This window comes from Mirounga angustirostris, unplaced genomic scaffold, assembly GCF_029215605.1.
Source record: "Mirounga angustirostris isolate CCGP_5_RB_7025 unplaced genomic scaffold, mMirAng1.0.hap1 SCAF_5, whole genome shotgun sequence".
Lineage (NCBI taxonomy): Eukaryota > Metazoa > Chordata > Mammalia > Carnivora > Phocidae > Mirounga > Mirounga angustirostris.
In genome coordinates this window covers 69719032-69732278 of record NW_026991713.1, presented here as the reverse complement: position 1 = coordinate 69732278, position 13247 = coordinate 69719032, and the positions used below count along the sequence as shown (strand labels likewise).

The 13247-nt window shown below is 37.4% G+C and overlaps 1 protein-coding gene across 15 annotated transcripts in view; it reads left to right on the top strand.

Moving 5' to 3' along the window:
• PPHLN1 (periphilin 1) overlaps window positions 1-13247 on the top strand; it is a 163813-nt gene that overhangs the window by 89302 nt on the left and 61264 nt on the right. For all 15 annotated transcript variants that reach the window (XR_010411551.1, XR_010411552.1, XR_010411553.1 and 12 more), the window contains one exon: window positions 11222-11362. Coding sequence is in view for 12 of the 15 variants with exons in the window: in XM_054507098.2 (XP_054363073.1) it covers window positions 11222-11362 (141 nt within the window). In the remaining 3 variants the exon portion in view is untranslated. The remainder of the gene's footprint in view (window positions 1-11221; window positions 11363-13247) is intronic.

The following is a 13247-nucleotide window of genomic DNA, read 5'->3' as shown; positions in this document are numbered from 1 at the left end:
CTTTTACTTTGTCATTTGAAAATTTGATTATAATGTATTTTGGTGTGAGCCTCTTTGAGTTCATCTTACTTAGGTTTTGTTGAGCTTCTTGGATTTTTATATTCAAGTCTTCCATCAAATTTGGAAGGTTTTTAGCCATTGTTTATTCAAATAGTTTTTGCTGCTTTCTCTCTTCTAGGATTCCCACAATGCATATGTTGGCCCACTTGCTGGTGTCCCAACAGATTCCTTAGGCTGTGTTCACTTTTCTTCAATCTTTTTTTCATTTTCTTTCTCAGACTCCATAATTTTCATTTTTCTGTCTTCAAGTTCCCTGATTCTTTCTTCTGCCTACTCACATCTGCCTTTGAATCCCTTTAGCAAAATTATCATTTCAGTTATTGTACTTTTCAGCTTTGTAGTTTCTTTCAGGTTTCTTTTTTAGGTTTTCTGTGTCTTCATTGGTATTTCAGTTTTGTTCACATATCATTTTCTTGGCTTTTTTCACATCATTCTCTAGTTCTTTGGGCAATTTGAGACAGTAGTTTTAAACTTCTTTTTCTGGTAGACCTACCATTAGGTCTTCCTCAAAGACAATTTATATTGGTTTATTTTTTTCCTTCAAAGGGGCCTTACTTTCCTGTTTCTTTCTATGCCTTGTGATTTTTTTTGTTGAACTGTGCATTTGAATTTAATAACTGGTAATTCTGGAAATTAGATACCCCCCCTTTTGTATTGTTGTATGGTGTCTGTGTGCTGAGGATAAGCTAGGTGTAAATTTAAGGTCTTCTCAGGTCTTTTTTGAGTCTTGGAATGCACAGTCACTTTCTCACTTTCCCCATATAAGCAGTTTGTTGTTGTTGTTTTGTTTTGTTTTAATGTCCTAATCTTAACATCTAGCTTTCAAAAGGGGAAGAAGTTAAAAACGAAGGAAAAAACGGTACCAGCTCCTAAATTCTCAGGAGTCATAATGGGAGGGGCTTGTAACAATAGTAGGAGATATAACAACAATGGCTGTCCACCCCTTTGTGATCACAAGCAGCCATCAGTGATCAGAGCACAGATTCTTGATAGTTGGGAGACCGGCTCCTTTTTGCCCAGCCTGGCTCCTGTAAGCTATGTGCAAACTGCTGCAGGAACACAGGTACCTGCCTACCAAGTAGCTGAGGGTGGGGATAGGTATCTGCTGTTGTGCTGAGAGCTGAAATAAACCTCAATTTACCATCCGTGTCCTCCGCTGGATGTTACCAGCCTTCAGGAGAGTCCAGAGTTCCAAAATAGTTACATCAGTCAAAGTTTGCCAGTGCAGTTGTTGTTTACATTGGGAGACAGATTTCTGATGCTTCCTATAGTGACATCTTCCCTGATTTCCAGCCCTTTCTTCCTTAAGTGATTCATGTGTTTTCATTTTAAATCCCTTAAAACTTATAACTCAGACTTGTGAAAACCAAGTTTTAAAAAAAGTAGATTATAATGTACATTTCAAAAATTCAAATGTCATTAAAGTATGTAGCATCTCCCATCCATCCTACTCCTTACCTTGAAGTTATCCCTATTGAGACTTTTTTTCCCCACCATTTTCCCCGCCATAGATAGTATCCTGTGAGAGATAGTTTGTGTGTGTCTATATGCATAAATGTATGCATACACATACTTACCTTCCCTGTTTTTTTTTTTAACACAATTGGCAGTATACTGATAGAAAACGATCTCCAGGATGTGCCAGGAGAAAAATTAGGGTACATTATACAACAGATACAGACTGTCATTCTCTCAGATGATTTCTTAGTATCCCATGGTTCTACATACTGGGTAATTTATTTGTCCTGATGATGGACATTTAGGTTGTTTTCAATCATTTGCTGTCAGTGGCAGCCATATGTTAGTCTCTGTTGTCCATGTCTGTATCTGTATATTAAGTTACTAGAGGTGAAATTGCTGGGTGAAAGGGACATGTACTAAATTTTAATAAATGCTGCCAGATTACTCTATAAAGAAGTTGTGACAGAATACAGTCCCCATACACTAGGAGTTGTGCCACTGCTTTTACTAGTGAAATTACTATTCATTAGTATATATCTTGTGACTTCTGTAAACCTGCTGCTTTTTGTCACTACTTTATTTTTTTTATTTTTATTTTTTTAAAGATTTTATTTATTTATTTGACAGAGAGAGAGACAGTGAGAGAGGGAACACAAGCAGGGGGAGTGGGAGAGGGAGAAGCAGGCTTCCCGCGTAGCAGGGAGCCCGATGTGGGGCTCGATCCCAGGACCCTGGGATCATGACCTGAGCCGAAGGCAGACGCTTAACGACTGAGCCACCCAGGCGCCCCTGCTTTATTTTTTAAAAATCCAGTTTTCAAAATAAATTTGTAAAGTACAGGTTTCGTATTTCCTCTAATCTCCCCCACCTAACATATGCAACAGTGGAATATGTGAGCTCAAACTTTACAGTTACTGTAAGTAATTGCTTACTGCAAGTTACATGGATGGAGGCAAGAACTTTGATCTGTTTTGTTCATTGATGTATCCATTGTTCCTGGAGCAGTGCTTGGCATTTGTCATATAGTAAATTAAAAAAAAAAATTAAAATGTTTTTATTTTAATTCCAGTTAGTTTACTTAGTGTTTTATTAGTTTCAGGTGTACAATATAGTGATTGAACAATTTCATATGTCATTTGGTGTTCATCATGACAAGTATACTCCTTAATCCCCATCATCTATTTAACGCATCCCCCCCCACCTCTCCTCTGTTAAGTGTTTGTTCTCTATAGTTAAGAGTTTGTTACTTGCTTTGTCTCTTTTTTTCCCCCTTTGCCCACTTGTTTTGTTTCTTAAATTCTACATATGAGTGAAATCATATGCTATTTGTCTTTCTTGGATTGACTTTGCTTAGCATTATACTCTCTAGCTCTATCCTTGTTGTTGCACATGGCAAGATTTCATTCTTATTTATGGCTGAATAATATTCCATTGCATGTATATACCACATCTTCTATCATCAATCTGTGGACACTTGGGCAGCTTCCATATCTTGGCTGTTGTAAATAATGCTACTATAAATATAGGGGGCATGTATCCCTTTGAATTTGTGTTTTTGTATTCTTTGGGTAAATACCCAGTAGTGCAATTACTGGATTGTAAGGTTGTTTTATTTTTAACTTTTTTAGGAACCTTCATACCATTTTCCACAATGGCTGGACCAGTTTGCATTCCCACCAACAGTACATGAGTATCCCTTTTGCTCCACATCCTCACCAGCACCTGTTGTTTCTTATGTTTTTGATATTAGCCCATTCTGACAGGTTTAAGGTGATACTGCATTGTAGTTTTGATTTGCATTTCCCCAATAATGAGTGATGTTCAGCATCTTTTCATGTGTCTATTGGCCATCTGGATGTCTTCTTTGGGGAAACATCTGTTCATGTCCTTTGCCCATTTTTTATTTGGGTTATTTGTTTCCGGGGTGTTGAGTTATATCAGTTCTTTATATATTTTGAATGCTAATCCTTTATCAGATAGGTCATTTGCAAGTATCTTCTCCCGTTCAGTAGTTTGCCTTTTAGTTTTGTTGATTGTTTCCTTTGCTGTGCAGAAACTTTTAATTTAACTAATACCATCCCATTAGTTTATTTTTGCTTTTTTTTCCCTTACCTCAGGGGTCCTATTTAGAAAAAACTTGCTACATCCGACATCAGAGAGTTACTATCTGTGCAGTCTTCTAGGATTTTTATGGTCTCAGGTCTCACAATAAGGTCTTTAATGCACTTTTTAAAAAAGATTGTTGTTTATTTATTTGACAGAGAGAGCGAGATAGCGAGAGAGGGAACACAAGCTGGGGGAGTAGGAGAGGGAGAAACAGGCTTCCTGCTGAGCAGGGAGCCCAATGTGGGGCTCGATCCCAGAACTGTGGGATCATGACCTGAGCCGAAGGCAGACGCTTAACAACTGAGCCACCCAGGTGCCCTGGTCTTTAATCCATTTTGAAATTACTTTTGTGTATAAGGAAGAGGTACAGTTCATCTTTTGCATGTTACTGTCCAGTTTCCCCACCACCATTTGTTGAAGAGTCTTTTTCCCATTGGATATTCTTTCCTGCTTTGTTGAAGATTAATTGATCATGTAATTGTGGGTTCATTTCTTGAGTTTTCTAGTGTGTTCCATTGATCTATGTCTGTTTTGTACCAGTACCATACTGTTTTGATTACTGCAGCTTTGTAATATAACTTGAAGTCTGGAATTGAGATGCCTCCAGCTTTGCTTTTCTTTTTCAAGGTTGCTTTGGTTATTTGGGGCTTTTTGTGGTTCCATACAAATTTTAGGATTGTTTGTTCTAGTTCTGTGAAAAATGCTGTTGGTATTTTGATAGGGATTGCATTAAATCTGTAAATTGCTTTGGGTAATACAGACATTTTAACAATATTTGTTATTGCAATCCATGAGCATGGAATGTGTTTCCATTTGTGTTATCTTCAGTTTCTTCAGTGTTTCATAGTTTTCAGAGTATAGGTCTTTCACCTCTTTGGTTAGGTTTGTTCCTAGGTCTCTTATTGTTTTTATGCAGTTGTAAATGGGATTGTTTTCTTAATTTCTCTTTCTGTTGCTTCATTATTGGTGTATGGGAATACAACAGATTTTTGGACATTGATTTTGTATCCTGTGACTTTACTGAATTCATTTAGCAGTTCTAGCAGTTTTTTTGGTGAAGTCTTTCAAGTTTTCTATATGTAGTATCACGTCACTTGCAAAGAGTTGAAGTTTTATTTCTCCCTTACCAATTTGGATGCCTTTTAATTTCTTTTTGTTGTCTAATTGCTGTGGCTAGAATTCCAGTGCTATGTTGAATAAAAGTGGTGAGAGTGGACATCCTTGTCTTGTTCCTGACCTTAGAGGAAAAGCTCTCAGTTTTTCCACATTAAGGGTGATGTTAGCTATGAGTTTTTCATATATGGCCTTTATTATGTTGAGGTATGTTCCCTGTAAGCCTACCTTCTGGAGGGTTTTTATCATGAATGGATGTTGTACTTTGTCAAATGCTTTATCTGTGCATATTAATATGATCATGTGGTTCTTATCCTTTGCCCTATTAATGTGATGTATCATGTTGTTTCATTTGCAAATACTGAACCACTCCTACAACCCAGGAATAAATCCTACTTGATCATGGTGAATTATTTTTTTTAATCTATTGTTGGATTTGATTTGCTAGTATTTTGTTGAGGATTTTTTGCATCTATGTTCATGAGAGATGTTGGCCGGTAGTTCTCTTTTTTTTTTGGGGTATCTTTATCTGGTTTTGGTATCAGGGCAATGCTGGTCTTGTAGAATGAATTTGGAAATTTTCCTTCCTTTTGTATTTTTTTTGGAATAGTTCGAGAAGAGTAAGTATTAACTCTTCTTTAAATATTTGGTAGAATTCACCTGTGTAGTCATTTGGTCCTGGACTTCTGTTGGGATTTTTTATTTACAGAGTTCATTTCTTTGTTTGGTAATTGGTCTGTTCAAATTTTCTATTTCTTACTGTTTCAGTTTTGGTAGGTTGTACATTTCTAGGAATTTATCCATTTCTTCTAGGTTGTATAATTTGTTGGCATATACTTTTTCATAATCTCTTATAATTGTATTTCCGCGTTAGTTGTTGTTTCTCTTCTCTCATTTGTTTTTTTTGTTTTTTTTTTTTTTAAAGATTTTTATTTATTTGAGAGAGAGAGAATGAGAGAGAGCAAGCACATGAGAGGGGGGAGGGTCAGAGGGAGAAGCAGACTCCCTGCCGAGCAGGGAGCCCGATGCGGGACTCGATCCAGGGACTCCAGGATCATGACCTGAGCCGAAGGCAGTCGCTTAACCAACTGAGCCACCCAGGCGCCCTCTTCTCTCATTTGTGATTTTATTTATTTGGGTCCTTTCTTTTCTTGATAAGTCTGGCTAGAGGTTTATCAATTTCATTGATTTTTTTTAAACAGCTGGTTTCATTGTTTTATTGCTTCTTTGGTTTCCATATAATTTATTTCTGCTAGAATCTTTATTATTTCCTTCTGCTGGTTTTAGGTTTTGTTTGTTGTTCTTTTTCTAGCTTCTTTATTTATTTATTTATTTTAAGATTTTATTTATTTGACAGAGAGAGACACAGCAAGAGAGGGAACACAAGCAGGGGGAGTGGGAGAGGGAGAAGCAGGCTTCCCACGGAGCAGGGAGCCCGATGTGGGGCTCGATCCCAGAACCCTGGGATCATGACCTGAGCTGAAGGCAGACGCTTAATGACAGAGCCACCCAGGCACCCCTTTCTAGCTTCTTTAGGTGTAAGATTAAGTTGTTTGAGATCTGTTTCATGAGGTAGGCATGTATTGTTATATACTTCCCTCTTAGAACTGCTTTTGCTGCATCCCAAAGCTTTTGAACTATTGTGTTTTCATTTTCATTTGTCTCTCTGTACTTTTTTATTTTATTTCCTGCTTGACCCATTCATTGTTTAGTAGCATGTTATTTAACCTCCATGTATTTGTGTTCTTTCCAGATTTTTTTCTTGTGGTTGACTTCTAGTTTTATAGCATTGTAGTCAAAAATAGATGCATGGTATGACTCTATCCTTTTGAGTTTGTTGAGGCTTCTTTTGTAGGCTGGTATTGATTTTTTCTGGAGAATGTTCCAGCTGCACTTGAAAAGAATGTGTATTCTGCTCTTTTAGGATGGAATGTTCTGAATATATCTATTAAATCCATCTCATCCAGTGTGTCATTCAAAGCCATTGTTTCCTTGTTGATTTTCTCTTTAGATTATCTGTCTGTTGATGTAGGTGGGGTGGTAAAGTCCCCTACTATTATGGTGTTATTACCGATTAGGTCCTTTATGTTTGTTATTAACTGTTTTATGTATTTGGGTACTCCCGTGTGCATAAATATTTACAATTGTTATATCTTCTTGTTGGATTGTCCCCTTTATAATTGTATAGTATCATTTTTAGTCTCTTATTATAGTGTTTGTTTTAAAGTCTATTGTGGTGATTATATTGATATAATCTGGCTTTCTTTTGGCATCCATTTGCGTGATAAATGTTTCTCTATTCCCTTCCTTTCGATCTACAAGTGTATTTAGGTCTAAAGTGAGTCTCTTGTAAGCAGCATATAGATGAATCTTGTTTTCTTATCCATTCTGTTACCCTGTGTCTGTTGATTTACACTGCATTTACATTCAAAGTAATTATCGATAGATATGTATTTAGTGCCATTTTACTACCTGTTTTGTGGTTGTTTCTGAAGATTTTCTCTGATCTTTTCTTTCTCATGGTTTTGCAGGTTTTCTTTAGTGATATATGTGAATTTTTTTCTCTTTATTCTTTGCATATTTATTAGTACTTTTTGTTGGTATCATTAGGTTTGAATATAACATCTTCTGCATATAGCAGTCTATATTAAGCCAACGGTTGTTTAAGTTTGAACCCATTCTTTACTCCTCTTCATGTTTTAGGTATATGTTATCATATTTTACATCCTTTTATTTTGTGAGTTTCTTGATTGATATTCTATAAAATACTCATTTTTACTACATTTGTGTTTCCTTCCTTCATACTGTCACTTTTGGTCTTCCTTCCCACTCAAAGAGTCCCCTTTAATATTTTATTCAGGGCTGGCTTGGTGGTCATGAACTCCTTTAGTTTTCGTTTGTCCAGGAAACTTTTTTTTTTTTTTAAAGATTTTTATTTATTTATTTGTGAGAGAGAGAGAGCACAAACGGGGGGAGCAGCAGAGGGAGAGAGAGAAGCAGGCTTGTCACCGAGCAAGGAACCCGATGCGGGACTTGATCCCAGGACCCTGGGATCATGACCTGAGCCGAAGGCAGATGCTTGACAACTGAGCCACCCAGGCGGCCCTGTCCAGGAAACTCTTTATCTCTCCTCTTCTGAATGATAGTCTTGCTGGATAGAGTATTCTTGGCTCTGGATTTGCCCCATTCAGCACTTTATATATATATATCATGCCACTCCCTCCTAGCTTGGAAAGTTTCTGCTGAAAAAACCCCCCATAGCCTTATGGGGTTTCCCTTGTATGTAACGGTCTTCTTTTGTCCTGCTGCTTTTAATTTTTTTCTTTATTGGTACATTTTGCCATTTTTTTTATAACATGTCTGGTGTGGATCTGCTTTTGTTGATTTTGTTGGGGTTTGTGCCTCCTGGATCTAAATACCTGTTTCCTTCTACACATTAGGGAAGTTTCCAGCTATTACCTCTTCAAATAATTTTTTTGCCCCATTTTCTCTCTCTTCTTCTTTTGGGACTCCTATAATGTGAATGTTTTTATGTTTGATGGAGTCACTGATTTCCCTAAGGCTGTTCTTGCTTTGCATAGTTCTTTTTTCTCTCTTTTGTTCTTCTTGCTTACTTTCCATTACTCTGTCTTCTACGTCATTAATTCATTCCTCTGCTTCTTCCAGCCTGCTATTCATTGCATCAGTCATATCTCGCTTATTGCACTCTTCATCTCTGATTGTTTCTTTTTTTTATCTCTGTGTTAAGGGTCTTACTGATGTCTTCCATTCTCTTTTCAAGTCCAGTGAGTATCCTTAAGATCATTGCTTTAAATAGTCCATTGGGCATGTTACTTACCTGTTTTGCTTAGATCTCTGGCCATGACCTTGTCCTGTTCTTTTATATTTGGGACACATTTCTCTGTCTTCTCATTTTGTCTAAGTCTCTGTGTCTGTTGCTGTGTGTTAGGAAAGTCAGTTGTGTCTTCTGTTCTTGACGGTAATGGCCTTATGAAGAAGAGGTCTTACAGTGCCCTGCTGTGTTGTGTCCCCTGTTCCCCAGGGCCTGGCGCTTCCAGGAGCCTCTCCAGTGTGTGCTGTGTGTGCTACGCTGTTTTTTCCTGGCCTCTTTATTCTTCAGGCCAGTCCTCTGCAGAGGCTCTCTTTGCCTCTTGTGGGCAATGTTTAATTCCTGGCCTGAATGTGGTGTGTTTTAACCTGATGTGCTCTGGTGTGCTTGTGAAATGAGACCTGTCACCACTGCAGCCAGAAATGAGCTCTGCAAAACTCGGGGGTCGGGAGACAGGATGTGGGCAAAGGTTTGGGCCAGTTTAATGGCAAGGGTGCCATGCTGGAACTGAGGCAAGGGTGACTAGAAAGGGCAGTTCCACCAGAGTGTGTGTGTGTTGGGGGGTGGAGGGGATTGGGCCTTGGTGTAAGCAAGTTAAATAGGGAGTGTTGACACTGCACTGGTTCCCACAGGTGGCTGGCTCTGTGCTTATGTTGAGGGGCTGGAGAAGGAAATGGTGGCTGCATGTTCCTTTGTTCCTGGAGGGTTCTCTCTGTGAACACTGCCTCTCTGGGACACACTCCCAAGATGTGGGAATAACCTCCCCATTGTGTGCCCCAGGTACTCTTCAGATCACTGTTTTTACTCTGTATGTATGAGGGCTGTTTGCCCTGCCTTCTCTTCAAGAGCAGCCCCAATGCCTCCTGGCTTTCCCTGAGCTAAGCCCACTGACCTTTAGAATTCCAGGTTTTAGGCCCCACTAGTTGTAAGAACTCAGTGGAATTCATCCCCTCTCACTTTCCAAGCCAATTGCTCTGCAGGATTCATTTTCTCCCGGCACTCCCTTGGGTGTTAGTCTGTCTCTCACCCTTCTCCACTCCCGCAGCAGTCACCATCCATTTTTTCTCTCGCAAGCCATGTCTCTGCCCTTCCTACTTTCTTCAGGATGGCCTTTTCTCTACCTTTAATTGTGGAGTTTGTTCTGCTAATCTTCATGTTGATTTTTGGAGTATTTAGGATGATAGTTACCTAGTTGAATTTGTGGGTTGAGATAAGCCTAGGGTCCTCCTACTATGATGCCATCTTCCTCTCTCTGTTACACAGTAAATTTTTTTTAGTTTTTATTCAAATTCCAGCTAATTAACCTACAATGTAATATTAGTTTCAGGTGTACAATATAATAATTCAGTACTTCAATACAACACCTAGTCCTCACCACAACAAATGCCCTCCTTAATCTCCCTTACTTGTTTAACCCATTACTCCACTCACCTCCTCCCCTCTGGTAACCATCAGTTTGTTCTCTATAGTTAAGAGTCTTCTTCTTGGTTTCTCTTTTTTTTCCCCTTTGCTCATTTGTTTTGTTTCTTAAATTCTACATATGAGTGAAATCATATGGCATTTGTCTTTCTCTGCTTGACTTATTTCACTTAGCATAATACACTCTAGCTCCATCCATGTCGTTGCATATGGGAATACTTCATTCTTTTTGATGGCTGAGTAATATTCCTGTGTGTGTGTGTGCATGTACACACCACATCTTCCTTATCTATTAGTTAGTCGATGGGCACTTGGGCTGTTTCCAAAATTTGGCTAGCATTAGATAATGCTGCTATAAATGTCACACAGTGAATTTTTTTAAACCATTTTATTTATTTATTTATTTATTTATTTATTTGAGAGAGACACAGCAAGAGAGGGAACACAAGCAGGGGGGGAGTGGGAGAGGGAGAAGCAGACTCCCCACTGAGCAGAGAGCCTGACACAGGGCCCCATCCCAGGACCCTGAGATCATGACCTGATCCGAAGTCAGATGCATAACCAACTGAGCCACCCAGGCGTCCCCACAGTAAATTTTTGAATAAACAAATGAGTATAGTTAAATAATTGTTTTCCCTCATTTTTTTTTTTAGTTTTATCTCTTCCACAAAAGCGTTTTTGGAAAGTACAGTAGTCAGCTGTGAGCTTTTTGTGGGATTATGTATTTAATGAATGGTTGCTGTGAAATAGAAGTGATTATTATTGCTTTGGGGATTTTTCTTTTCAGTGATTTCAATAAATTTTTATGCTACAGGAGCAAGGTATTTTTAACTTCTGAAAGTAGAGCCCTTTTCCATGTTCTTTTTTTAATATGCTTATGTGTGCCCATACCTTTCACTTCCAATTAGGCTTTTTCTCTTCAGTGTTTCTTAAATAGATTGCTTAAGGAATAGTTATTGGACAAAACCTTCTAGCTGTATCTTAATATAGTGTGAAATATAATTTTGGAATGGTATAAGCTTAGACGCTTCGTCTTACCTAAAATTTAAAAAGTAGCAGTCATTTCCTCTTTGGTCCTCCTCACATACGCTCATTATGCCTGGCGAAATTGAAAGTGTTTTCTTAAAACTGGTTGAATTTAGCACTTTCTCTTGATATATTGTGCCAATTAGTGCCTATACACCGTCATCTTAAGTGCTATATGTAATTAAAGATTTCTGATTTTTCTTAAAGGCAGGATCCACAGCACCATTGTTTATTGAGCAGCCAGAGGAACCTGAGTCAAATGCAACAGATGGCATAGAATTATTTGAAGACAGTCAACTAAACAGTCGCTCTAAAGCAATAGCATCAAAAACCAAAGAGATTGAACAGGTGAGAATTTAATCTTCTTTAAGTACATAATCTTTTGTTCCTGTCACTTTGCATGTGGTAGTTAGAGTAAGTATTTATTGAATACGTGTATTTCATTTTGTTTTTTTTTTTCACTCGTTACTCTGAAATTAGAATGTAAAATATTATAAAAATTGTTTGACTTGATTTCACAATAATATTGATCAGTTTGGTCCCCTATTCCTGTTTACTTTTTAATTTTTTAAATAAAAAGCAAACTCTTTTTTTTAGAGAATATCAATATGCTTGATAGTATGAAGCAATTTTAAATTATTAAAATCAACAGGGATGGGCTGAAAGAAATCTTAAATATACCAAAATATTAGTAGATGTTATTTTAGAATATTGGGATTACAGATGGTTATGTTTTTCATTATACTTTTAAGCATTTTTCAAATAATGAAAAAGTAAAGAAGGATAAGTACATAGGTTTAATTTTAATGATGTCATTCTGAAAAGTTAGGATCTTGTTTTTAATAGATTAAATAGATTGCTTAAGGAATATTTATAGGTCAGAACCTTCTAGCTGTATTTTGCTATAGTATGAAATACAATTTTTTTTTTAAAGATTTTTATTTATTTATTTGACAGAGACACAGTCAAAGAGGAAACGCAAGCAGAGGGGGAGGGAGTGGGAGAGGGAGAAGCAGGCTTCCCGCTGAGCAGGGAACCCGATGCGGGGCTTGATCCCAGGACCCTGGGATCATGACCTGAGCCGAAGGCAGGAGCTTAACAACTGAGCCACCTAGGCGCCCCTGAAATATAATTTTTGAATGGATTAAGCTTAGAGTCTTTGTCTTCCCTATTGAGATTTAAAACCATTTTCTCTTAAATCCTCACATGTGATCATTATGCTTAGCAAAATTTAAAATGTTTTAACATGTAAATACTACCTGCCTCATAGTATATTATCACTTTAGAGGATTAAATGAAGTAAATAAAATTTGACAGGGTTGTATAACATGTAACATGCAGTACAAGTGTGTTTTTTTCCCCAGTATAATTAACATACAGTGTTATGTTAGTTTTAGGTATACATTATAGTGATTCAACAATTCTATACGTTACTAAGTGTATACAGGTGTTTTTGATGTTGTTACTCACCAGTGCTTTGAGTAAAGGTCATATTGTTATATAGTCTTCTAAAACCTATTGGAAAATAAGAATAAAGTTAAATCTTTTCTCAGGGTGCTTTCCAGTTTCACATCAGTTAAAACCTATTTGCCATGGTTGGATAGGTGATCATCTTAATTAAATCCTTGTTGTCATTGTACAGTTCATATTGATGCCACCCCAGATAAGAGTCCAGATAAGAATCTGGATAGGAGATTTGTTATGTAAGCCATTAGAGTTTCAAACTGGAGGTGGTGAGCAGTGTCAGATGCCTGGAAGAATAGAAGAAAAATGAAGAGTGAGAAAATCCTGTTTAATTTGGTGATATGAAGGTGATTGGTGCTATAAAAGATATCAGTTAATTGGGAACATAAATAAAAGGTTTGCTCGTTAGATGTATTTTCAACATGGATATGAATATCATTACACTATGTAGAATTACTGCCCTTTTGTCCTTTTACTCTTATTTTTCTTAGTAGCGCTTGTGGTTTTTTTTTTTTTTTAAACCACTTGACACATGCTTTTATTTGCTTGTTTGTCTCCCCTCATTGTAATGGAAGCTTCATGAGAGCAGTGACTATGTTTTGTTTATTAGTTTATCTCCATTACCTAATATAGTGATTGGCATGTAGGAGACTCAAAGGAAATATTTTCTATAGATGGTGGGTGGAGTCATAAACCTAGAAGTAACCTCTGAATAGCCCCTGAGTCACTTTCAGTCAGAGACTGCATTTTAACCTGACGACCTAACACA